This window comes from Oryx dammah, unplaced genomic scaffold, assembly GCF_014754425.2.
Source record: "Oryx dammah isolate SB20612 unplaced genomic scaffold, SCBI_Odam_1.1 HiC_scaffold_11, whole genome shotgun sequence".
NCBI classification, from domain to species: Eukaryota; Metazoa; Chordata; class Mammalia; order Artiodactyla; family Bovidae; genus Oryx; species Oryx dammah.
Genome location: NW_024070195.1, coordinates 12,241,712 through 12,268,444, shown reverse-complemented (window position 1 = coordinate 12,268,444; position 26,733 = coordinate 12,241,712). Strand labels below are relative to the sequence as shown.

General features: G+C 41.2%; 1 protein-coding gene across 1 annotated transcript; it reads right to left on the bottom strand.

Annotated features, from left to right (window-relative positions):
• Positions 1-681: 681 nt before the first annotated feature.
• On the bottom strand, positions 682-11,568 carry FAM8A1 (family with sequence similarity 8 member A1). The gene is made up of 5 exons (XM_040249319.1): positions 10,761-11,568; positions 9,636-9,756; positions 7,761-7,884; positions 7,173-7,312; positions 682-3,979 (listed from the first exon to the last, which is right to left on the bottom strand). The coding sequence occupies exons 1-5, from the start codon at positions 11,482-11,484 to the stop codon at positions 3,835-3,837; spliced, it is 1,254 nt and encodes a 417-aa protein (XP_040105253.1). The 5' UTR covers positions 11,485-11,568; the 3' UTR covers positions 682-3,834.
• Between the last annotated feature and the right edge of the window lie 15,165 nt (positions 11,569-26,733).

Here is a 26,733-nt window from a genome sequence, read left to right as displayed (position 1 = left end):
GAGTCTGGCTACACACAACAGCTTTATGTCAGAGCTTTCCTTTTCACGTGGGGCGACTTTTAGAAACTTATCTCTGACATCCACTGTAGTTCCGAGTGGAGTGGCCGGGTGCCTAACAGCACATTGTCTACAGGACTCAGACCACACTGTAGTTTAACTTCATTTAAGTTTACCTTTTATTATCTTTTTATTTCCTGAGGAACCTGTTTTGTATCCTGTTGATCTAGTTTTGTTGTAAATGTTTGAATCGGGAATGCTCATAAGACCGGAATGAGATTAAATTGCCCAGCTCCTTGACTAGCTGTGACTGAATTCTTATTCCTCGTGTCATGTGGGTCTTTAATATCTTGCATGGTGGCTGGAATGGTTAACAGCTTTTACGGAATGGACAGGATTAGTTTAACATCAAAAGCTTAGTCATCTACAGCTAACTTGAGTGACTTGCTAAAAGAATATACCTCAAAGTGGATGATTTTTTTTTTTTTTTTTGGATAGACTTCTATTTCTGAAAGCACTCGTCTCCTGAAGGCAGAGAATGCTAGAGCAGCTGTATTTGGAAGCAAGAGATTTTAGAGCAAACCTCAAAGAAACAGGCAAAACACAAAAGCATTGGTGACCAGGTATTTATTGAGACAATACAAAGTGGTGGCATATAAATTATTAAAAATAGAATACTGAATTTTTAGTAGACAGGCCATCAGATTACTGTTTGTGGGTCACACCGTACTATAAATGAAACTGCAAGGAAATACGCATACAATCTGAGATGAATTTTACCCAGGCAAGTACATATTGATAAATTTTGGCCTTTGGCATAGAGGGGTGAAAAGTGGCAAGTACTTGAAATACTTGCCAGATTTTAGGAATACTGCCATTATTTAGGAATATTCTTTAAAAGGAAGAATAGCCTATTTTCATAGAGATAAGTATAGAAGGAAAATATATTTAATACCCATGCTCCCATCAAAAAGCCCTTTATCCCCAAGTAGCAACAATTTTTCAACTCCTGTCTTTGTTTTGCTGGAACTATTTATGCTTCCATACACCCAAGCAAGTTACATAAGGGAAAAAATCCTTTTTTAAGAGTTGAAACAATTTTTATTGTCATTTGAAACAAACACTGAAGACTTTTACAAATTTAAACAAAATTCTCAAATATAATGCATTTTTTTTTCAATCCTAAATATTTGGTGAGAAATGAGGTGACTAGGTAGAAAGCAGTAGCTTCTGAACCAGTGCCACATGAGTATCACAGAAAGTACTGGCTTTCTCTCTAGTCACAGATTTAAAAGCACAGCTTGCTTGCCACCACTCACTCTCACCTGCCTCAGCCCAGCATACACTTATTTTTCTCAAGGTCCTGGGGCCACTCAAGCTGCTTTAGTAATGGGTAGGTTTTCTAGATGCCTAAATTATCTGCCTGTTTTGTCGTTTTATGTATGGTATGGTCATTGAAATCATATTCTCGGCATGATTTCTAATTTTTGTTCCTTTATTATCTTGTACAAGTGATGAATAATATACTATGAAGACAGCTTGCTTTTTGCCTTTTTAGGCTGTAGAGCTGCAGTATGAGGCTCTATACAGAAAAGTCAGCATTTCTATAAATGAAGTATAATAAAGTATACTGAAAATAAAGAGGGCTCCACCCCCAAAAACCTTCCCCATTTTGTCATTTATTTCCCCTCAAATTTGGGAATCCAAAATCTCCCTAAGTCCTACATTCATAATCAGACTTGGATTTTCATGTAAAGGCAGACATAGTAGTAGTAATGTTTATTTTGTAGGGCTACATAATTTAACTTGAATCCTGAGATAGCTCTAATGGATCTAGATAGATATTAATCTGAATCAACTGTGTAGAGCAGATGTGCAATATTTTCATGTATCAATCAAACTGGACTATGTATTTGCTTTTGTTTTACTGTATAAGTAAAAATAGCCCAGGTAGTTAACCATCCAGTTATCTGAGAGGAAAGTATACATTAAAGATGGATTCCACAGCTATATGTAAGAGTATATTTCAACTCGAATTCCCAATCCAGGGCAAAGAGGTGTGTATGTCAATAAGGTATACACTACTAATCAGTTAAGTATGTAACCATTTATGTAACCAAGTATGTAACATTTCCTAATAATCTGCTTTTAAAAAGTTAATGGATGGTTTTGGTTTGTTTACTGTGAAGGGCCATAACACTTTATCTTCCCAGAAACGACAAGTGAATGATCTGTTTAGTATTTTAACACATTTAACTAACAGGCTTTCTGTGATGTTTTTTAAAATAATTTTATATTAAATCCATGGTTTATGAAATTTTACAATCAGAAGTATTAAGGACATTGTTAAGGTTTCCATAAACCGAAAATACATTTTAAATGTCAAAAAGACCCACTTAAAAAACTGATACAGTAATATAGCAGTGTATTTATTATGACCAAAATAAAGCCTCCATTGATCCTGTAAGCACCTGAGATATGAACTGTTCAGTACAGCTTAGTGTTTCGGGGGGAAAAAATAGAGACAATGCAGAAAATGCCTAAGAAAGAAAACTTGTAGTTCAGATATACCTCAGCACAGCTAACTAGGCTATCTAACAGAAGCGCGCGCACACACACAATTCAGCGACAGAATAAAATAGCAACACACACACTAGTACACATTTCCCTCAAAACATCATCCCTGACAGACTCCACATGAGCTGGTGGCCTTCAGAACCAAAGAACTTAGAACAGTGTCTGGACATGCTACTCTTGTTAGAGAATAGTCCCTAATGGGAAAATTGCTAAGTATTTCATAGGCTACTATATTTAATCATGAAATGCTAGGATTACTGAACTCCTTGATGTTTCAAAAGTTATGGAGTGTCATAAACTAAAACTAGTATGTGAATATCCTGTATATAAAGAGAAGTTACACTCAGAACACTGAAGAGCACTAATACTTCATGCTGCACACATACTGGGAGTATTGTTTTACAGTAAATATGCCACAGTTTGATGGAACTAACTTTCCCCCACATATTTATAGTTTGATTTAGGGTACGGAAGACATCTGCACATGAATTTCAATTTAAATTTACAGTGAAAATTTACCCCCCACCCCACCCCATTAAAAGCAATCACTAACTTACCTTTTTCTTAAAAAAAAAAAAATAAGATAGCAACATGACTTAATACTTTTTCATCATGCAATACTTATCCTGAAATACATGTGTAGGCATTAAGAATAGCTGTTAAGTCATCACTCCTGCGGTAAACTGCAGTACAGGTGTTAACATTTCAGATCAGGGAACTGCTCCACTGGCCTCTACCTTCCCCTTGTAGTTAAGTCACCGCCTCCTGGGATGGGAGCTAAGTGGATTATAAAGTGTGTGTCCCCAATTCCCTCCCCGCAAAAAGCAAAGACGAAAATTTCCTCAAGACTGTTAACTAAAAGAATAATGTGTTTACAAAACACAACTGGATGTATTCCATCATTTTGGGATAAACCAAAATAATTTAAAGTTTCATTTGGAGATTTCAAAGCTGAAAGTGTATTCAGCAAATTTTAACACCTTAGATCTTAAGTATATACTGTCTGTTGTTGATGATGACACCACTTGCTTTCTGTTCGATATACAAATTTTAACACTTGGACTCAACAGGTTTTTCTTCTGGAAAAGGTCTTTGGCATTCAGGTAACATCAATACTTTCAGCATAGTCACCTGCATCACACTGGATCGACTGCTTTAATTTCTAAATCAATTAATGTAACCCAGGGACACTGATGGCCTTGACACATAATTTAGTCTTGTCATTATTCCAGAGAATACGGAATTCACGGCTTTTGGGCATCATCTGACCCCATTTCTTTTTACTACAATGGTTCCTGCTACAATGTCATAGGCTGTTCGATTATGCTGAAAAAACAGCAGTGTGATGAAGGCAGGGAAAAAAGAAGCAATAGAAAAATTCTTGATCAAAGCTCGTATAGTGGACCTAAAGAAATTAAAGCAAAAAAAAGAAAAATCATAGATTAGTAGACTATCAAGTTCAAAATGTATTTAAAACATTCAAAGTATAATTGAGAGTTTTAACCTTTTATGGCAACCCACTCCAGTACTCTTGCCTGGAAAATCCCATGGACGCAGGAGCCTGGTGGGCTGCAGTCCATGGGGTCGCTAGGAGTTGGACACAACTGAGCGACTTCACTTTCACTTTTCACTTTCGTGCATTAAGAGAAGGAAATGGCAACCGACTCCAGTGTTCTTGCCTGGAGAATCCCAGGGACGTGGGAGCCTGGTGGGCTGCCGTCTGTGGGGTCGCACAGAGTCAGACACGACTGAAGCGACTTAGCAGCAGCATTATATTATGATCAAACCACCTGGGCCAGTTGTAAAGACTTTATAACATAAAATTAGACTTTAGAACTTTCACATGAAAAGCAATAATGTCTGAGAATATGGGCTAAAAGTTTACAGTCTAGAAAAGTATTTTGCCAAAAGAACAGAGTAACTTCCCTTTACTTACCTTTTCTGTGGTCACTCACTACTTTTAATGTCTTTATTTTCTGTATGTTTTCACTATCTTCTAAACTGAGTAGGTTTAGTACAGTACTGTTTTCTACCTTCTGTGAAGAGCACCAGCATTTCAAATTGCTGTACTGGTTTATCAACTCTCTTTGCGGGGTCCTGTGGTTTATTTTTGGCTGTGCTGTGGGATCTTAGTTCCCTGATCAGGAATTCTACCTGCACCCACCCCGTGCAGTGGAAGTGAGAAGTCTCAACCACTGGACCACCACAGAAGTCCCTGTTGTCCTGTGATTAAGGAAAACTTTAAAAAGCTTTCAACAGGAGCTTAGAATGGGATATTATTCTACTTTCATTAGATTTTTACCTTTTAGTGCACTGAACAGTTACAGAATAGCACAGCAGCTGAATGTGGGCTCTGAATCCAGACTGACTTGGTTTTAGGTTCATTTTCTACCAACTATTAGTTGTGTCCAAACAGTGCCTGGTTTACAAGATCTTCAACAAATATTAGCCAATATTGATTCTCAGTAAAAGTAGTAGCCCAAGATATTAGAATCACAAAAATAAGGAAATTTTGAAGATAACAGCAAAGCCCAGGGTTCTTCTAAAGTCTCTTGTTTATATTTCTTTATATAACCATCTGACTCTCAATCATTCTGGCAGCAATTCCAGTCGGAACCTTGTTTTGCTCAGCTGATGACCATCTACTCACCTCCACAACTTCCATTAGCACTATCTGTACACCACCCTTACGGCAGAAAGCGAAGAGGAACTAAAAAGCCTCTTGATGAAAGTGAAAGAGGAGAGTGAAAAAGTTGGCTTAAAGCTCAACGTTCAGAAAACGAAGATCATGGCATCTGGTCCCATCACTTCATGGCAAATAGATGGGGAAACAGTGTCAGACTTTATTTTGGGGGGCTCCAAAATCACTGCAGTTGGTGACTGCAGCCATGAAATCAAAAGATGTTTACTCCTTGGAAGGAAAGTTATGACCAACCTCAGTTCAGTTCAGCTGCTCAGTGGTGTCCAACTCTTTGCGACCCCAGGAATCGCAGCACGCCAGGCCTCCCTGTCCATCACCAACTCCCAGCGTTCACTCAAACTCATGTCCATTGAGTTGGTGACGCCATCCAGCCATCTCATCCTCTGTCATCCTCTTCTACTCCTGCCCCCAATCAATCCCAGCATCAGAGTCTTTTCCAGTGAGTCAACTCTTCGCATGAGGTGGCCAAAGTACTGGAGTTTCAGCTTTAGCATCATTCCTTCCAAAGAACACCCAGGACTGATCTTTAGAATGGACTGGTTGGATCTCCTTGCAGTCCAAGGGACTCTCAAGAGTCTTCTCCAACACCACAGTTCAAAAGCATCAATTCTTCAGCGCTCAGCTTTCTTCACAGTCCAACTCTCATATCCATACATGACTACTGGAAAAACCATGGCCTTGACTACCAGATTACCTGACTGGCCTCTTGAGAAACCTATATGCAGGTCAGGAAGCAACAGTTAGGACTGGACATGGAACAACAGACTGGCTTCAAATAGGAAAAGGAGTATGTCAAGGCTATATATTGTCACCCTGCTTATTTAACTTTTATGCAGAGTACATCATGAGAAACGCTGGGCTGGAAGAGGCACAAGCTGGATTGCCGGGAGAAATATCAATAACCTCAGATGACCAACCTAGATAGCATATTAAAAAGCAGAGATACTACTTTGCCAACAAAGGTCCGTCTAGTCAAGGCTGTAGTTTTTCCAGTGATCATGTATGGATGTGAGAGTTGGGACTGTGAAGAAAGCTGAACACCGAAGAATTGATGCTTTTGAATTGTGGTGCTGGAGAAGACTCTTGCGAGTCCCTTGGACTGCAAGGAGATCCAACCAGTCCATCCTAAAGGAGACTAGTCCTGGGTGTGCACTGGAAGGGCTGATGCTGAGGCTGAAACTCCAATACTTTGGCCACCTCATGCGAAGAGTTGACTCATTGGAAAAGACTCTGATGCTGGGAGAGATTGGGGGTAGGAGGAGAAGGGGACGACAGAGGATGAGATGGCTGGATGGCATCACCGACTCGATGCACATGAGTTTGGGTGAACTCTGGGAGTTGGTGATGGACAGGGAGGCCTGGTGTGCTGCTATTCATGGGGTCGCAAAGAGTCGGACACGACTGACTTAACTGAACTGACACCTTACCCCAGAGCCAGATACCAACAGCTAGCCATGAATACTTTAGTATTACAACCTCTTTCACTGAAGAGCAGGAGCATGTCAAAACTCCTATTGCCTATTTAAGATGGGGTACTGACAAGTGTTACCAAAAGGAAGCTTTAAGGCAGAATAGTTAACTCCATAATAACTGACCTAGAGAACATAAGCAAAGGTAGGCCTGGAGCACTGATACAGAGAGCAGCACACCCCAAGCTTCTCATTATTGTGGCCTCCAGTTCATAAAATGCTTACCCTTGAAGATGTGTATACTGAAAAGGAGTCAATAAATGCTATTGAAAAACATTCAAACTTTGTTTTAAACCTATTAAATGTAAGCCTATTATATGCCAAGAAGAACGTCAACATCCTAAAAACACTTTTTTAAAGTAACATCATTTGATAACATTTAAGTACAGTAATTCATAAGTACATAGTAGATTAAGAAAAGAACTTACGTTGTAATGCTAACATTTGAGGACGGAATCACTAAAACCCGACTTGGTGCAATAAGCACTGATGTATCACATGTCACAACTCGAAGTCCTAGCAGGAACTTCCCTGGAGTAGCTCCACCTGCTCCCCAAATGTAAATTATCTAAGGAAAGAAGGATAATTGTAAAATAATTTACTGGCTCAACTATACCAATATTATTTTCCTGCCATATGATTCATGTTTTAACATTTTCAAGTTCGAAGAATTCCATAGAAATACTTAAAGTTTAATCTTTTAATGCATTTCTGTAGGTCTCTAACATCCTCAAATACCACAAGATGTCTACTGCAGTTATTTCTCTATAAGCCATATTTTTTAGCTTAAAATATTTTAACTTAAAATATTTTTGGACAAACGACTGAAATGTATTACCAAGAAATTGTAAAATTTCTCCGCTCAGAAAATTTTAACTTGAAAAGGTACTATGTTAAAATTTAGAAAAAAAGACATCTGACAAATACAAGATGAAAAATCTCCATTACAATATTTCTGTCTTGGGCTGATAATCTAAAATTATACTGTTAAATACTTGTTGAAGTCAGTAGCTTACCTCATAGAAACAAACTAATAATCTGTATATAAGTGCCACAACCATCATTTTCTGCAAGTCTTCCATTGATGTGTCTTCATCTATTTCTTCTATTATATAATGCATAACAAACTTAGAGATATCCCTACAAAAAACAGTTTGGGGTTATAGAGAATGTGTTACCAGAGCAGTTGCACTGGTATTTTTTCATCAGTATAAGCCATAAACTCTAACTGAAATCACTAACTAATCTTTTCTAATTATCTAGTTTCACAAAACATCTTATTCAACAAATAAGTAGCACTACCATGAGTAAGCGCTGTACTAGCTCTGGGGATAAAATGGCAAGTGAATGAAGTGGGGAAAGGAATAACAGAGAAGCACTGGGTACTTGGAAACACATATCAGGAACACATCTTAGTGGAGGCTTCGAAAAAATGACATTTAAGTTGAGATCTGAAGGATGAAAAGAAGTTGGCCCTGCCTAAGGGAAACATATGAGAGAAGGACTTGGAGAGTATGATGGAAGCTATAGCCATTTCCGTGTGGCTCAAATATTGTGTGAGAAGTGAGTGAGTAGGAAATAAAGCATTCATGCTCAGTCATGTGCGACTCTGACCCTTCAGACTGCAGCATGCCAGGCGCCTCTGTCCATGGGAGTTTTCAGGCAAGAATACTGGAGTGGGCTGCCATGTCCTCCTCCAGGGGATCTTCCCGACCCAGGGACTGAACCCCATGTCCTGCATTACAGGCAGACTCTACTGCTGAGCCATCGTGGAAGGGAGTTTAAGAAACAAGGGTATCTGTTAAAACATATGAAGACATTAAGACTTATGATGACAATGAGAAATTACTGAAGGATTTTAAGGCGGCAGAGTGGCAGAATCAGAATTTATGAGATTAGATGTAAGACAGGACATGGTAAACTGAGATATCGGTTAGAAGACTTGTGTTACAATCCAAGCAAGTGATGATGTGACTGGGACCAGGGAGAAGCAAAGATGATGAAAACTGAAATTCTGACAGAAACGAGCTAGTACTTGACTGGATGTGTAGGGCTAAGGGAGGGAGAGATATAATCATGGTAACCATTCAGGTTCTTGACAAAGGCCCTGAAATTGAACTATCAGGGTCTGAACTTAACTCTGTTTTTGTAAATTTACCTTTGTAAATTCTGGGCTTAACCTTTTTTAAGTCCAAATTTCAATCTCTATAAAATGGAGGTATTAATCTCTACTTAAAAGTGGTAACAAGATTATGAATCCATACAGGGACCCCCACTTGTGTCCAGTGGAGACCATGCTTTCCCTGGAGTCCACCCTTTCACTGCCGGTGGTGCCGGTTACCTACATGCTGTGGTGTGGCCAAAAAAATAAGTCCATACAAAGCCCAGCACGTAGAAAGTGCTTACCAAGTGATAACTGCTATTATGACTATTATTCTGAAAGGAAGACTATTCAAATAAATGGCTCACTTTGCAATCATTTAGAACTTGCCTGAAGTATACAGGCAGCCCCATTTGGAAATGGCATCTAGCTGATTATTAACAGTTTATGCCTTTGTCTTTAGGTACTCTACTCTGAAAACAATTATAAGAGAAAAATTTGTACCTAGCCTAAGAAAATAGTGAATAAAATCAAACCAGGGTTGGGGATAGCTTTTAGCTACTTTTATAGGTGAAATTCTCCCACATCTTGCAGAATTTGTTGTTTTTCTCTTTTGTGGTTATTTCTTAAAACCAACAAGAAAGTAAACCTGACAAAGTTCCTATAAAGAAACTGTTGACCCTGGCAAACGAGTTATCCGTACAATCACTGGCAAGCATGGAAAAAAACTTAAAACAAGACCTTCTAGACAGTACACATTAAAACCTTTCTGCAAGTAGCCTTAACTTACTTTATTCCACTCAGGTGCATAATGCTTAAGACAATGGTCGCTTTTATAAAGAAGAGAATAAAGAAATCCACCATCTCTGCCATAAATCTGTGGGCCAAGGATGGAATAACATACTCTCTGCCTGTAAATTTAAAAAAAAAAAAAAAAAAAGTTAAGAAAACTAATCGTTAGGCAATGAATGGGGAATGTAAAGTCAAGGTACAACTTACTGATAAAAAAATTTTATAACCTTGAAACAACTACTGGTATTGACTTCAATAGGGCATGTTATTAAATCACAGCAATGTTACTTCATAGCAATTTAAAGCTGTTTTTACCCCCTTAATGTTTAAAAATTATTTCACAGGTAAATTTCATTATTTAAAGTACTCAGTACATTTCACCAGGAATTCAAATGAGAACCCGAGTAATTACAAGCCTATGACAGAAAATTAAACCCTGTGCGGCTCATCTTACCCCTATTCATTTGTCTCGCTTTCTATGTATTTAACAGATTCAGTGATTAATAAGCTGCCATCCTAAATTCTGGATCAAATTCAGGCAACTAGGTCTTGTCCCATATTACCTGAATAAAATAAAAATAAACTAAAAGGTGTCAATAATTCAAAACATTCTAATATCCATACAGAAGTAAAGAGACAATACGGACAATATACAGGATTAAGCCAAGGTTCATAATTCCATTTGAATTCATGAAAATCTCTAATATCCGTCAGTTCCATTGTCGCTAATTTATAAAAGTTATCATATAAACTATAAATCCATGTCTGGATTATTACCAGCATTACCGGCCAACACCTCCCCTCCCCCCAAACCGGCTTTGCCATCTGAGATAATATTAAGCCTGGGTCTCACTCCAGAAAGTGGAGTGCAAGGTAAAACAGCAAGTGGTTTGAGCAGCAAACATTTCTTTACATTTGGAAGGGACTAGTCCGGGGAGTAAGGGAATGGATCCGGAGCCAGGTCTAAATTAAGAGGAAAGTGGGGCCTCGCTGGACACCCTGGGAACTGAGAGACGCGGCCAAACAACGGCGAATGGCAGCAACAGCGACAAGCGCCGGGCAGAGCCTGCGGGCTCCCGCCCCCCACCTCCCACCCCAGCACGTGCCCCGAAGAGCCTCTCACCTGCCTGCCGCCCGGTCTCGCTCGGGGCTCGCGAAGCGGCGGCCGGTCCCACGGTCGTGGCCGCGGCTGCGCGGGCCGGCGGCTGCAGGTGAGGGGCGCGGGCTGCCGCGCCGGCGACCGGAGCCGGGGTGGTGATACCGGCGGACGCCCCCGGCTCGGGCCCGGCTGCCGCGGCGCTTAGGAAGTAGAAGGGGTTGTAATAGCCCAGCTGGAGGGGCGGCGGCGCGGCTGCCGGGGGAGCGGCGGCGGCTCCGGCGGCCGGGAGGCAGCTGGGCGCGGGCGGCTGGGGGCTGCAGTAGGCGGGGAAGGCGGCCAGGCCGCTGTGCCAGGTGAGGTAGCCGCAGTAGGACTGCCACAGCCACTCGTGCACCTGCCGGGAGTACTCGCGGGCGCTCAGCCGCGCCGGCTTCTCCGGCGGGGCCGCGGCCTCGGGCGCCTCACAGCTTGCCGGCTCCCGCAGCCCCGCGCTGGAGCCAGAGTCGGAGCCGGAGGCCGCCTCCCCGCGATTCTCGAGCTCGCGCGGCGGCTCCGATTCCTCAGCCGCGGCCGCGAGGCCCAAGGCTGGGGGCCGGCCCGGGGCCTGGGGTTCGGCCTGCGGGCCGTCCCGGGACAGTGGGGCGGCGGCGGCAGGAAGGCCTCTTAGGGAAGGAACGGACTCTTGGTTCCCTCCGCCGTCGTCCTGCCCGGGAGGGCGGCCTCTGGCTTCCTCTGGCCCCTCCGCCATCGTCGCCTCAGCGGCACCCTCGGCGGTTCGGTCACTGCGCCGTCTCCCTTCCCTACTGGCCCCTCCCCAACGGCCCGGTGGCCACCGCAGCAGCCGCAGGCGTCAACAATCCGCCACCGGAAGCGGAAACCCCGCCCCCGTGGACGTCGCCGGGAAGGAGCGGAGCAAGGAGGCGGGGCGTGGAACGGCGCTCGGAGCTGCCAAGCTGGCTATCGTTGTTGAGGCGCTACTCAGCTGGGCGTCCTGGGATTATCGCTAGTTCCGCTCAACTGTCACCCCTCCGCGCCCCCCACTGCCCCCACCCCACACACACACCTCTTGCGGATTTTAACGAAGTTGAAGGCCCAAGGCTTCTCCAGATAGTCTCACGGGTTGTAGACTCCGGCTGCTCCTGGAGGAACAGCTGATGGATTTAGGATTTCGGAGAGAGGTCCCGGGGTCAGCGCTGCTTTTTCCGTTTGCAGCCGCGAGTTTTGGTCTCTAAGCACGGGACCTGTTACTTATTTCCGCCTGCATTCATTCCAGTTAACTGGTCCCTTCACCCATTTGTACTCAAGGTGATACAAGGCTTATCCTCAGAGGTTAAGAAATTAATAACCAAACTAGGACCTATCAAGGTAGTATGGCTCAGCTGCAGCGATCTTGATTGTAAGAGAAAAGGGGTTATGTTGATTTAAGAGCTAGATTCTGTCCTTGTCCTGGAGCTAACCTGAGTCTGCAATATCTTACTTACCACTGCTGCAGACACAAGCCTGCCTCAGCAAAACTGTGCCTTTCCTCAGACCCGTTGTCTCAAACCTTTGGCGCCTGCCTTTCATTTTCTGTTCAGGAAAGGCCTTGTTCATATCTCGGAGCTTTGGAACGTCCTCTGAGTGCCATAGCCCAGGCATGATTTCCCTTTCCTCTGAACTATCTATGGCACCTTAACGTATTTATATTTTAGTATGCCTTCCGAAGTCCTTAAGTTGGTTAAGTGATAGGTATATATCTTTGTTTCCCCTGTCCCACACAGGAAGGAGATCCACAGGGGCCAGGTACTGTGGGTATAGTTGTCAACATGATGAATCCCAGAATCATTCTTGACTCTGCTCTGGGAAATGAAAGTAAAAGGCTTAACTCTTGGCCTTAAGGAGCTAATGGATAGGTTATAGGGAAAGACTTTTATGAAGCACTGGAAGACCTATTTAAATCAATACCAATATAGTATGTATCCAAAACAAGGGAAAGATCGTGGTGGCCTATAGCTAGGTTTATTCTTACAAATGTGGTATTAAAAATCAACTTTCCTGGTGGTCCAGTGGTTAAGAATCCACCTGCCAATGGAGAGGACACAGGTTGGATCCCTGCTCTGGGAAGATCCGCCATGCCTTGGGGCAACTATGCCTGTAAACCCCAAATGCTGAGGCCTACGCCTAGAGCTAGGGCTCCAGAACAAGTGAAGCCACCGCAATGAGAAGGCCATGCGCGGCAAGGAAGAGTAGCCTCGGTTCTCCCGCGCTGGCCGCAGCTAGAGAAAGCCCAAGTGTAGCGATGAAGACACAATGCAGCCAAAAATTAATCATAAGTAAATAACTTTTTAAAAGTCAACTGTGAAGAAATTGTAACGTTTAAACATGCATTCCAAGTTTGGGTAGGGGAGGAAAGGGAAGGAAGAAAGAACAAATAAATGAAGAGAAAATGGAATGAGTGTAAATACTGTGATTATTGGAGACACAGACTTTGTTTTGAATACCACTGATTAGGTAGCACCTGGCATAGTGCTGCTCACATAGACATTTATATTAATCAGGACTCCGCTGCAGTTGTCAGGAAGCCAACTGTAATTGATTTACAGGAGAAAAAGTAAATGAATTTATTGACTTGCATAGAAAGTTAAGAAATAGTTTAAGTTTCAAGGATACCTAGTTACAGTTAATCAAATAGCTTCAGGGACCACCTTTTTCTTTGCTTTTGAGAAAGTAAGAGTGTTCCTGTTTCAGTAATAAACCTAATTCTAATTGGCTTAAGCCAAGAATAAAATTATTGCCTTTTGTAACCAACAAATTCAGAGGTTTTATATAAGAAGGTTCGAAAGTATATCTAATAGGCATTCCAAAAGAGGGAAAAAGCAATAATGGCCAGTAATTTTCCAGAATTGAAGAAAGATGACTCTTTACATTGAAGCCACACATCAAGTCTTGGGAAAATAACATATACATATAACACATACATGATGAATTTAAACAAAAAGAAAAATAATGATCTTAAATAGGAGCAGTTAAAACATAACCTAACTAGAAAGAAATGGCATTTACAATGGAAGCCATATTGTCAAAAGTAAAAATATCCTGAAGATAGCGGAACATTTATAGTACAGAGGGGAAACTGCGGACAACCTAAAATGTTATAACCAAGTAAGTCATCAGTCAAGAATGAGGATGTGATGTAACACACCACTGCCAATCCAGACAACACCCTGAACAACTTTAGTACCTTCCTGTCATACCCAGCTAAGGACTGAAAGGAAGTATTCATGAGTCTGTAAAATATAAACAGATTCTGGGAAGAAAGCAGTACATGAATCTCGAATCTCCATGAATCACCAATTCAAAACAGACTGTATAGTGAAACCAAAAATGCATGGATGGGGCAATGTTTACAAAACTAGATAATAGATAACGCCACAGACCCCCAAATACAAGAGTATGAGATCAAACCACAAATGCAAAATTACATAGTGTCAATGCCAGAAAAAATCAGATCAAAACTGTGAAGATACTAAGAAAATTATATAAAATGTGAAAGAGAAATTAGAATTTAAAAACCTTCAGAAAGTAACAATTGGGGAAAGAATTACAAATAAGGGGGAAAAGTAGTTTCAGATAAATACTGATCTAGAAGGACCACAGATGATGCTCAAGAAAACTAGACTTTGAAGATGAGATTTTACATAAATAAAACAGGTAGGAATGATTTTAGAGAAAAGATAAACATTGAGGACAAGTAAAGAAAATCCAACATATGGATTAAAAGTTCTTGATAAAACCATAGCTAGCTAACAGAACATAACACATTATAATTCAAGAGAACCTTCCCTGAAATAGAACATATGTACATATATTCTATTTATATATATATTCACATATATATTCATATGTGTATTTGAAGTCTCATGCTGAAAGAGTATACTATGTACCTGAAAACACTGAGAATAAACAAGATATATTCTAGGTAGTAAAATTACTCTACTTTACGTTTCTTAAAATGGTCATTTAGGTAAAAAAATATTTCCGAAAGAAAATTGGATTACCATAATACTTCAAAATTACTACTTCATGTGAGGAGAAAATGGTGAAATATCTAAAATACTCAAAGAAAGAAAATGAGAACCAAGAGCTCTGTGTCCAGCAAAACTGACTTTCAAATATAAAAATGTATTTGTTATCAAAATGAAAGAACTCAGACTATCATTTATTTGAATTTTTTCCTGAGGAGTGAAGCTCAGTAACCAAAATTACTCACAGTGACTTGAAATATTACATTTAGAACCAAGACTAAAAGAAGGTTTGTCTCAGTCAGGGTCTAGTCAAGAGATAGAAACTACATAGTAATTTGAACCGAGGACTATGTTCAATACTATGAAGAATTATTAATAGAACTGGAATAAAAGGAGGCTGACTGCAAACAGGCAAAGAGAACACTTATAACATATGGGAGGAAGAGTAGATACAGAGAGAAGCCACCACTCTGAAACTAAGAAACACCCTGGCCCTGGCCCCCGACCCCACACCCCAGCTACCTCCTACTTGAAGAGGGCATGACTGTGGCTCACTGCTGTGGCCCCCGTCAGTCAGTCAGTCAGTCAGTCAGTCAGTCAGTTCAGTTGCTTTGTTGTGTCCGACTCTTTGTGACTCCATGGACTGCAGCACGCCAGGCCTCCCTGTTCATCACCAACTCCCGGAGTTCACCCAAACTCATGTCCATCGAGTCGGTGATGCCATCCAGCCATCTCGTCCTCTGTCGTCCCCTTCTCCTCCCGCCTTCAATCTTTCCCAGCACCAGGGTCTTTTCAAATGAGTCAGTTCTTCGCATCAGGTGGCCAAATTATTGGAGCTTCAGCTTCAACATCAGTCCTTCCAATGAACACTCAGGACTGATCTCCTTTAGGCTGGACTGGTTGGATCTCCTTGCAGTCCAAGGGACTCTCAAGGGTTTTCTCCAACACTACAATTCAAAAGCATCAATTCCTCGGTGGCCCCCATGGAACCCATTAAATCCTCCCCGGAGTTCTTGGAGAAGCTATCCAGAGAGAAGTGACTTTATCAGAGTTTACTGAAAAGTGCCCAGAGCAGCCACTTACAGGAAGGTGATATGCCAGCAGCATAACACGCCATGATGCCATCTAAAACACCGTGTTTTGGGGAAGACTGCCCTGGGAAGCTGCTGCTTGTTGTGGGCACTGCCGAAAGGAACCACAGGCTCTGCAGGGGGAGCCCAAAGAGATAAGCACACAAGAATCAGAAAGAGAAGCCTCTTTCTTCTCCAGTGCCTCCGCGCCTCTACTCCCAAGAGCATCCTCCATTAACAAAGCCTAACATTAAACCAGCTGATATTGGAGAAGTATTTGCAGAGTTCAGCTCCATTATTGCACAGCAAACAAAGATTTGCAGCTGAGAGCCACAAAGAGTATAATCTGAGATGGATTTATAATCTGAAATATTGATACAAAATTACTGTAAAACTGGGGAGGAGTTTGGGAAGAGCATTAGCAAAAATTTAACTTTTCAGTGTATTGATGATGGCAATATTAGAGGAAATGGCAACCCACTCCAGTATTCTTGCCTGGGAAATCCCATGGACAGAGGAGTCTGGCAGGCTACAGTCCATGGGGTTGCAAAGGGTCAGACACGACTGAGCGTGTGTGTGCGTGCGTGTGCGCGCGCACACACACACACGCATATATATGTAATATGGGGTGAAATGAGTAATTATCATGAGTATCAAATATCTAGTTCCCTGCATTATTTTCACTAGCAGTGTTCACTCTTACCAGCCGGACTGCAGTTTTGAAATACCAACTCCCACTGAAAGAAGCAAAGATTACTTGGAGAATTGGATGATTCTAGATCTGGGGGAGGAAAAGTATAGAATCAACATAATATATCTTGTAATACCAGAGAGCAGAGGAACTATTAAATACTTCTAGGGTCACGTCCAGAGGACCCAGGAAGGCTAACTTGAAGAAGTTCTCCATTGGTCAAAGATGGGACAATTTGAGTTTCAATAAGGGTAATAATTAGAATGGATTAAATAAGTTTACATACATAAATTAATAATAATATGTAGTCTTACCAAAGAGATTAAACCTGAATCTGATCAAGTCTTTGGATTCAACGGCCAGTTTACGGGAAATAGAGGACAAAGACATACTGAAATACGCCATTAGTATGAAAGTTGCTCAGTCATGTCCAGCTGCTTGCAACCCCATGGACTGTGGTCCATGGAATTCTCCAGGTCAGAATACTGGGGTGGGTAGCCTTTCCGTTCTTCAGGAGGTCTTCCCAACCCAGGGATCAAACCCAGGTCTCTTGCGTTGCAGGCGGATTCTTTACCAGCTGAGCCACAAGGGAAGTACCATTAGTGCACATTCTGCAAAATCCAGACTGTGGGGAACCCAAGTCAGACAGCTGAGTTCAGTAGATAAATTGTATGAAAAAGAGTGAGGAGAACCATTAGATTAAAGGAAATAAAAGACATTAGATTAAAAGGCATCAGATTATCCTGAATGATACATTAGAACAGTTAGACTAATTGATAGTTTCAGGACATTACATTAACAAAACGTAGAACACACGTGCTTTTCAAGTGCACATGGAATATCCTCATGTTGTTGTTGGTCAGTTGCCAAGTCATGTCCAACTCTTCACAACCCCATGGATTGCAGGCCTCCCTGTCCCTCACCATCTCCCAGAGTTTGCCCAAGTTCCTGTGCATTGCATCTGTGGAACATCCTCATACCACATACTAAGACACAAAGCAAGCTTCAACAAATTTGAGAATATATAAATTATTTCAGTCATCTTTTCTGACCACAAAAGCATTAAACAGCATGAAACTAGAAATCAACCAGAGAAAAAGAAATGAGAAGAAAAAGATTACATTGAGACTAAACAACATACTACTAAGAACCCAATGGGTCAACGATGAAATCAAAGAGGAAATTTTAAAATACCTTGAGACAAATGACAATGAAAACACAACCATACAAAATCTATGCTGCTGCTGCTGCTAAGTCGCTTCAGGTGTGTCCAACTCTGTGCGACCCCATAGACGGCAGCCCACCAGGCTCCTCCGTCCCTGGGATTCTCCAGGCAAGAATACTGGAGTGCGTTGCCGTTTCCTTCTCCAATGCATGCATGCATGCTAAGTCGCTTCAGTCATGTCTGACTCTGTGCGACCCCATGGACAGCAGCCCACTAGGCTCCTCTGTCCATGGGAGTCTCTAGGCAAGAATACTGGAGTGGGTTGCCATTTCCTTCTCCAGTTGTTTATGGCTAGCCAGCCCCAAGTAGGGAATCTGGGGGACATTCCTAGCTGCTGCCAAAACCATTTGTTTTGAGGATCCTCCCTGTTTCTCCCCTGCTCAGCACTGGTTGCCAACTTATGCTTTTCTTTGGTGGAATGGAAACTTGCATTTGGGATGAGCTGACACACTCCAAAACCAGGTAAATCCACTGGTGTGCACACGGGCAACCTTCCCATATGTGAGTACTAACGCTGTTTGGGCATTCTTGTCAATTGGTTTTGACGGCCGTTGAGGACTGTTTGTGAGCACTGACTGCTATTTGGACATTTTTGCCAATTGCTTCTGATGTCTGTCTGCCTTTGAGGACCATTTTGAAGCATGAAGTACTATTTGGGCATTCTTGCCAATTGATTCCGACATCTGACTACTGTTGAGGACTGTTTATGTTGGGGAAGTGTTTGTTTGGGATTTCGTACCGGTCACCTTCAAAGAGTGTTTGTAATAGCTGTGTGAGTGTGCACTCTATTTGTATGATTGGTACTCTTGTTGACTTATATAAAATGGTCCATTCAGGTTCAATTCATTAAGAAAAATTTTACCCATGAAATTATGACTAAAAAGAAATGATTTTTTTTTGACAATGTATGTTTGGCAACAATATTCTTTAGAGTCTGGAGAAGATACATTAAGATGAAACTCTTGAAATTAAAAAAAAAATACAAAAATGCTTCATTGTGCATATGCTGTTAGGGAAAGCCAGCTTGATAAAACACTTTTTTTCAGACCCTGAGGAAACAAAAATATGCCTAGCAGAAAATCTAAAGTTAACACTTATCATGTCCTTGAAATACAAACACAGTCCACTTTGCCTGGATCTTCAGCCTTGGGTTGATAGTAAAAATTCAAATCAAAAAGAAAACAGAAAAGGAGGGAAGCCTTTTAAAATTGAGTGTGTGGATTTGGCTATTCTGACTGATAAGTGTAATTGCAATGCCTAATTCATGAAATGTAAAAAAAAGTGAAACAATGAGATCTCTGTTTATCTGGATGTTTGTATGTCTCAGTATGTGTTTTTGTCTTTGGGTAATATTGCTGAGGTTTATTTGTAAAAGAGCTCTATTTAATTGGCCTTAAACAGAAATAAGCACTTATAAATCAAACAAATCTAAATTTACCTGCTTTTGTCTTCTTGTAAGACCAAGAGGGAAACTAAAGATGTTTTGGTTTATTAAACATGCATGTTGTAACACTGAAGAAAAATTATGCTATGAAAAAAAGTTTTTTTTTAAGGTTATAGAATATATTCTTAAGTTTGCCAAATAGAAAATGCTGGTGTAACATTTTAGTCACTTGTTTCTTGGTTTTGTTAATGTATTCAAGAATCAAAAATTGTGATATATCAAAATGATAAGGGAACCATTTTAGTCTGTAAAGCAAGTCAGATACGTGTTGTGTGTGAAGAAAAGGTATAAAAAATGGAGATGTTCTTGGTTAGAAAAAAATGATAATAATTTTGTCCTACAGTTGTTTGTTTCTGGATGAGGAAATACAGGACAAATTTCTTTGGATCCAGAAGATGATAAAAGGTTTATTGAAAAGGAACTCTGAGAAAGGAGTTTTGTATGTTGTCAGGATTAAGATTAGACTGAATTTAATTAGGTAAATGAATTTTGTTATTAACAGTAAATTGATGCAAGACTGAACTTGGTTTTGTCTCTCTGTTAAGAAAGCAAAGTTCTCCTGGAATATTGATCTGATTTTGATTAACACAGACTTCTAATGGAAAATAATTGTGTTGTTTCTAACCATACTTTTGACCCTAATATTCAAGATGGAAAAGTTGTCCAGTAAAGATGTTACAGAGTATAACTACGCATGATCTGTAGCAATGCTGCCTTTAATTTACTGCTTAAAGCACATGTTTGTGTGACAGTTGGGTATAGATGATAAACTGTGTGGCCTACAAAGCATTTCCTTATTAACCTCTGAGCCTGTTCATGGTATCTGATTAGTTTCCCCCCAACATGGACAACTAGGCAAACATATAAATAAAAAGAAGGCCTAGCAATGAGGGATGTGGACGGGCCAGAGCAAGCAGAACCACTCTGGCAACACTGGAAAAATATATTGATTATCAATGCTGCCTATGAAAGGAGTTACAGTTAAAAGGGGAAAATGATGGAAGAAATTTTCACATACTGAGGTGTGGGGAAGTCATTCTGACCTTTACTTTGAACTTTAGGCTAGCCAAAGCAGCCTGTTTGTGGCCTATGAAATATATATGTACATCTGCTTTAACTATTAAGAGAAAAATCTATTCAGAGAAAAATACAAAGATGAATTTTTATTATTATCCTCATTTTAATGTGTCTAGTGATTTTCCAAAGTTTGTGCAGGTACTATGAAAGTTTATTCCTGGTCTTGTTCTGTACCTGTCCCTCCTCCAAAGAAAAGCGGGGATTGAAATGGAGCAGGACCATATGATCCTTGCCCCCCAGCCCCCAGCCCCAACCATGTCTTCTGCCTGCCTTTTGCCTGTGGAAAACTTTAGCCAAAGAAGTTTAATCAGAGAAGAGAGAAATGTAGAAACAAAGGATAACAGTCAAAGGAGACTAAATAACAATAATGTAGTCATTAAGCAGAGTCAAGGACCTTTAGTTCTTTCTCAAGGGCTGTACATAATATTCTGAGCCATATCCTGTGAGCTGTCTTACAGATACTAAAACACCAGGTGGAGAAGTTAACTGCAGGATGGCCAGACTATACCCAGGAAGGGAGCTGCCGCAATTCCAAGAACTGGCCACAAAGAAACGGGAACAAATGAACCCTGGAACTGGAGATTAACTGTACCTAAAACCACCAAGATGACGCTGGTCAGACCACTGATGATCAGTTTGAAGATGACTGTTAGGGATGACTGTGCTATTTCTGCATGTGGCCGCCCCCCACTTCTGTTTATAAAATTTCTTGCCCCACTGCTTGTTGAGGAGGAAGGAGTTGGCTTTTGGACTGATGTCCCCTACCCTCCCCCACCCTCAGTTGCTGGCATCTGAAAGAAAGCAAATTTTCCTTTCCACCACCTTGGCCTGCTTACTGGTTTTTGAGCGACAAGCAGCTGGACCCACCACACTCTTTCTATAACACAAAAATAAACACAAAATAGCTTAAAGACTTAAATATAAGACACGACACCATAAAACTCCTAGAAGAGAACATAGGTAAATTATTCTCTGATACAGACCTAAGAAAACATTGATATTATCTAACTCCCAAGGCAATAGAAATAGAGACAAAATTTTAAAATGGGACCTAATCAAACACGAGCAAAGGAAACCATAAACAAATGAAAAGAAAACCTACAGACTAGGAGAACATATTTACAAATGAAATGACTGACAAAGGCTTAATTTCCAAAATGTTAAAACAGCTCAGACAACTCAATATTAAAAAGCAAATAACCCAATCAAAAAGTGGTCAGGAGACATAGACATTTTTCCAGAGAAGACGCACAGATGCCCAAAAGACATGTGAAAAGATGCTCAACGTAACTATTGGAGAAACGCAAATCAAAACTACAAGGAGGTACCACCTCACACCAGTCAGAATAGCCATCTTTAAAAAGCCTACATATAAGAAATTCTAGAGAGGGGGTAGAGAAAAGGAAACCCTCTTACACTGTTGGAAGGAAAGTAAATTGATGCAGTCATTATGGAGAACAGTATGAAGCTTTCTTGAAAAGCTAAAAATAGAGTTACCTTATGACCCAGCAATTCCACCCCTGGGTATGTATCTGGACAAAATTATAATTCAAAAAGAAACATGCATCCCCAGTGTTCATAGCAGCACTATTCACAACAGCCAAGACATGGAGACAACCTAAATGTCCATATAGAAACGAATGGATAAAGAAGACGTGATATATATACATCTTCGTTATCATACACATATATACATACAATGGAATACTATTTTCCTTTGTACACTCCCAAGGGGTGAAAGGGTGGGAGACGTAAGGGTTGGGAGCTTGGGATTAGCAGATACAAATTATTATAATAGGATAAACAATAATGTCCCACTGTATAGCACAGGGATTCAATACACTGTGATAAACTATAATGGAAAATAATAGGAAAACTAATATGTCTAACTGAATCACTTTGCGGTATAGTAGAAATTAAGACAACACTATGAATCAACTATGCCTCAATAAAATATTTTTTAAAAGACATCAAATTAAAAAATAAGAGTAAGATGATAGAGTCTAAATATATACTTAAAGAGTTTTTAAAATTGTGACTATCATAGTTAGGATGAAGTGAAGTGAAGTCATTCAGTCGTGTCCGACTCTTTGCAACCCCATGGACTGTAGCCCAGCAGGCTCCTTCGTCCATGGAGTTCTCCAGGCAAGAATACTGGAGTGGGTTGCCATTTCCTTCTCCAGGGGATCTTCCCAACCCAGGAATCAAACCCACGTCTCCCACATTGCAGGCAGACGCTTTAGTGACGACATTTGGGTCAGTGAGGGGTTTGTGATTGGAATAGAGAACACAGGCTTATTGTGTGGCTGACAAAACTCTGATTTGGGAAGCAAATACAAATATGTTCACCTGGTAAAAACCCATCAAGCTGTTAGTGAAAGTGATAAAAGATGGAGAATTTTTCATTCACATACCTAAAATCTAAAGGACATACTTTAGTAAGAGGGAAATGGAACTCAAAAGCAAGGGATTAAAGGCAAAAAAGAAATGACTTTGAGAAAATCAGATCCTAAGGATCTAATTCCTGAGTTAAATAAATTTGGGAGTCTTGAAAAGCATGGTGAATTGGTCACATTCACTCCTTTTCTTTCCAAAGCACCCACTGAAATGAAACAGAGGAATAAAGTTACAGAATTAACAAGGTGGCTGCAGTTTTGCAAGACAGAAGGTCACTGACTTGACAGGCTCAGAACTTGGAGGTACATATGGGTTCTTTGGGAACTGGAAGTGGAGTACAGTGTTCACAGGGAAATGATAAGTGAGTCTCCATGCTGAATGTGTGTGTTTGTGTGTTCATTCGCCCAGTCGTATCCAACACTTTGAGACCACATGGACTATATGGACTTTAGCCCGCCAGGCTCCTCTGTCCATGGAATTTTCCAGGCAAGAATACTGGAGTAGGTTGCCACTTCCTACCCCAGGGAATTGTCCCAACTCAGGGATCAAAGCTCCGTCTTGCATCTCCTGCATTGGCAGGCGGATCCTTTACCACTGAACCATCGGGAAAGCTGAATATGTGACTCCCCACACCCCACTTTTTTCCTGGTCCTTTTTTGAAATCCCATCAGCCAAACCCATGCCTCCCAAACTGAATATTGGAGTGTTCTTTGGAGAAACCAAATGGTTGCAGAGAAAGCCTTCTATATGTTGCCGTTTGGAGTTCCAAGAGCAAAAGTTTGGTTTACCAGCTGATCACTCCACACTGAAACCTATTAGCATATAAAAATAAGAGTAGAAAAGCTTATGAAAAGAGTCTCCTACACAAAAGTGAAATCTATAGATCTCAATCTATGAGTTGTGGAGCATAATAATTGATGAGTACTTGACAATTAAAAAGATGACTGGATAGAGATATACAGAGAACCTGGGGGGCTCCCCAGGTGGCACTAGGGGTAAAGAACGCACCTGCCAATGAAGGAGACATGGGAACCCGGGTCTCCTGCATCACAGGAGGGTTTATTACTGTCTGTACCACCAGGGAAGACTGAGCTCTACTTCTGAAAAAGACCCTGAGGAGGCTGCAAAGGAAGAGCAGGCTGCTGCTGAGAAAGGCTGTGACTAGGGAGAATTTCGGGGTGAACGGGCTGCTCCAGCTCCTGGGCTGATGGCTACTCAGCCTGAGGGCACAGACTGGTCTCGAGGCGCACAGGTGCCCCCTGTAGACGCAGACCAGCAGTTCCCTGCTGAGGACTGGAGCGCTGATCAGGCCACTGGAGTCTCATCCCCAGCTTCTACCACTCGGGACCCTGAATGAGGAAGAGCCACCTCCAAGTGGGGCTTAAGCTGTTCTCCTACAGACGCTTCAACAGAGAGAGGAAATAAGGATGAGAGAAAAGAAACCATGAAAAAAATACCAAGAAAAAAAATAAAAAGACCCAGGACAGGAAACATTAATCACAGTTACTACTCAGCCCATCAGCAAATAATATTCACAGTCATAATAATATCAATACAGTTATTTTAACCAGAACTTGTGATGTATTTACTATGAGAGAACGGGAAATAGAGGAAGTGGGGGAAAGAATGTCAGCTCAGGGCTGATCTCATTAAGTCACTCAGTCATTGACATCTCAAACTGGGACTTCTGTTCTGTCATTCTGAGTCATGGGATGAGCGTGCGACCCGAGCTTAGCAAGTTGGACGGGCTCACCTGGGACTTGGAAACTTGAACCAAGTGATCCAGGGATGGCACAAATGTAATGCCAGCAGAGATCCCTGATAAGACTTTTGATTAGCTCTTGCTACCTGCATGTCTTCCTTTAAGTTTAGAGACTGATGTTCTTCTAGTAAATTCCTCTTACATGTTAAGTTAGCACAGGCTGGTTTATGATCCTTTAACTAAAGAAACTTAATTGGATTCAGCCATTAAAGAGTCATCGATGGCTTTACCTGAGTAGTTCCTTGGGGTGAAGGGCAAAAGGCTGATTGAAGGTGAGGAAGGAGACATTGTACTTGCATTCTAATCTTCCAGGAGTTTATTTTGGAAGAGGAGGCATTAGGAAAGTAGCTAATAATTGTAAGCCATGTTTGAATTCATGAAGGAAATGGCAACCCACTCCGGGATTCTTGCCTGGAGAATTCCATGGGCAGAGGAGCCTGGTGGGCTACAGTCCATGGGGTCATAAAGTCAGACATGACTGAGTGACTAACATTTTTACTTTTTCTATGTTAGGGTAACTGAGGAGTTCCTAAAAATTGGGCAGCCATGGAACTGTTGTTTTAGAATTGATTTCTTTAATCTTTAGTGATATTTAGTTTATCTACATATTTCAACTATTCTTCTTAGTAATATTGACAAACCCACTGCCTGATGACAAATTGCTTTTGTCTAATCTGATATGCTGGTGGAAAATAATTTGAAAAAAGGTATATAACCACTATCAGAAGTTTCATCTGAAAAGATGTTCCATGCACCCAATAAAAGATTAAATATTAAGATAATTTGATTTCTTTTAGAAATTTACATAAAACAAGATATCTTTTCCTTCTCTAGCCAGACTTGCAGCAAGTCACTATATGATGCTTTTCTGCCCTCCAGTGGTTGTCAAACAACATTAAGAAATTTATCATCTGCTTTATAATATTGTTTAAGAATACATTCTCTTCATAAGAGAATTTTAGGAATTCAAAGTGATTTATAAATGTGTCAGCATCCATAGAGGCACACGATATTCTTGAAAATGGGCAGACTCATAAAGCAACATTGATCTCAGTGTAAACTGACTTCAGACAACCAGTAGGTGGAGGAATTTCCAAAGCTAAGAACCACCACACTCTTGAAACCCGATTTCAGAACCTGAGATCTTAAAAATCATCCCTCCAATTTTGTCCATTTATACGGACAGAAACCAAGAACTGGAGACTAGCTCTGAGTCATGTATACACACACATTGTTGTTGTTGAGTTGCTAAGTCGTGCGCAACTCTTTTGCAGGCCCATGGACTGCAACTCTTGCGGCCCCATGGACTGTAGCCTGCCAGGCTCTTCTGTCCATGGGATTCTACAGGCAAGAAAACTGGAGTGGGTTCCCATTTCCTTCTCCAGGTTATCTTCCTGACCCAAGGATTGAACCCATGTCTCCTGCTTGACAGGCATATTCTTTCATTGTGCTACCTGGGAAGCCCATACATATACATAGTGCCCAGGAAATTCCAGTAAAAAGAAAGACTATTTTAGGTTAGGATTAGATTTTACTTGTGAAATATGAGAATTGGGGGTGAGGTGAAAGCTTTTTAGGTATGAATGGTTTGATCCTTGGGTTGGGAAGATTCCCCTTGAGAAGGGGAATCCTCCAAGGCATGCCCACTACCCACTCCACTGATCATGCCTTGAGAATTCCATGGATAGAGGTTACAGTCTATGGGGTTGCAAAGAGTCAGACATGACTGAATGACTTTCACTTTCAACTTTCAAGCTTGAGATAAAAAGCTGAAAATAAAAGACGCTTACTCCTTGGAAGAAAAGTTATGACCAACCTAGATAGTATATTCAAAAGCAGAGACATTACTTTGCCGACTAAGGTCTGTCTAGTCAAGGCTATGGTTTTCCCAGTGGTTATGTATGGATGTGAGAGTTGGACTGTGAAGAAGGCTGAGCGCCAAAGAATTGATGCTTTTGAGCTGTGGTGTTGGAGGACTCTTGAGAGTCCCTTGGACTGCAAGGAGATCCAACCAGTCCATTCTGAAGGAGATCAACCCTGGGATTTCTTTGCAAGGAATGATGCTACAGCTGAGACTCCAGTACTTTGGCCACCTGATGTGAAGAGTTGACTCATTGAAAAGACTTTGATGCTGGGAGGGATTGGGGGCAGGAGGAGAAGGGGATGAGCAAGGATGAGATGGCTGGATGGCATCACGGACTCGATGGACGTGAGTCTGAGTGAACTCTGGGAGTTGGTGATGGACAGGGAAGCCTGGTGTGCTGCGATTCATGGAGTTGCAAAGAGTCGGACACGACTGAGTGACTGAACTGAACTGAACTGAACTG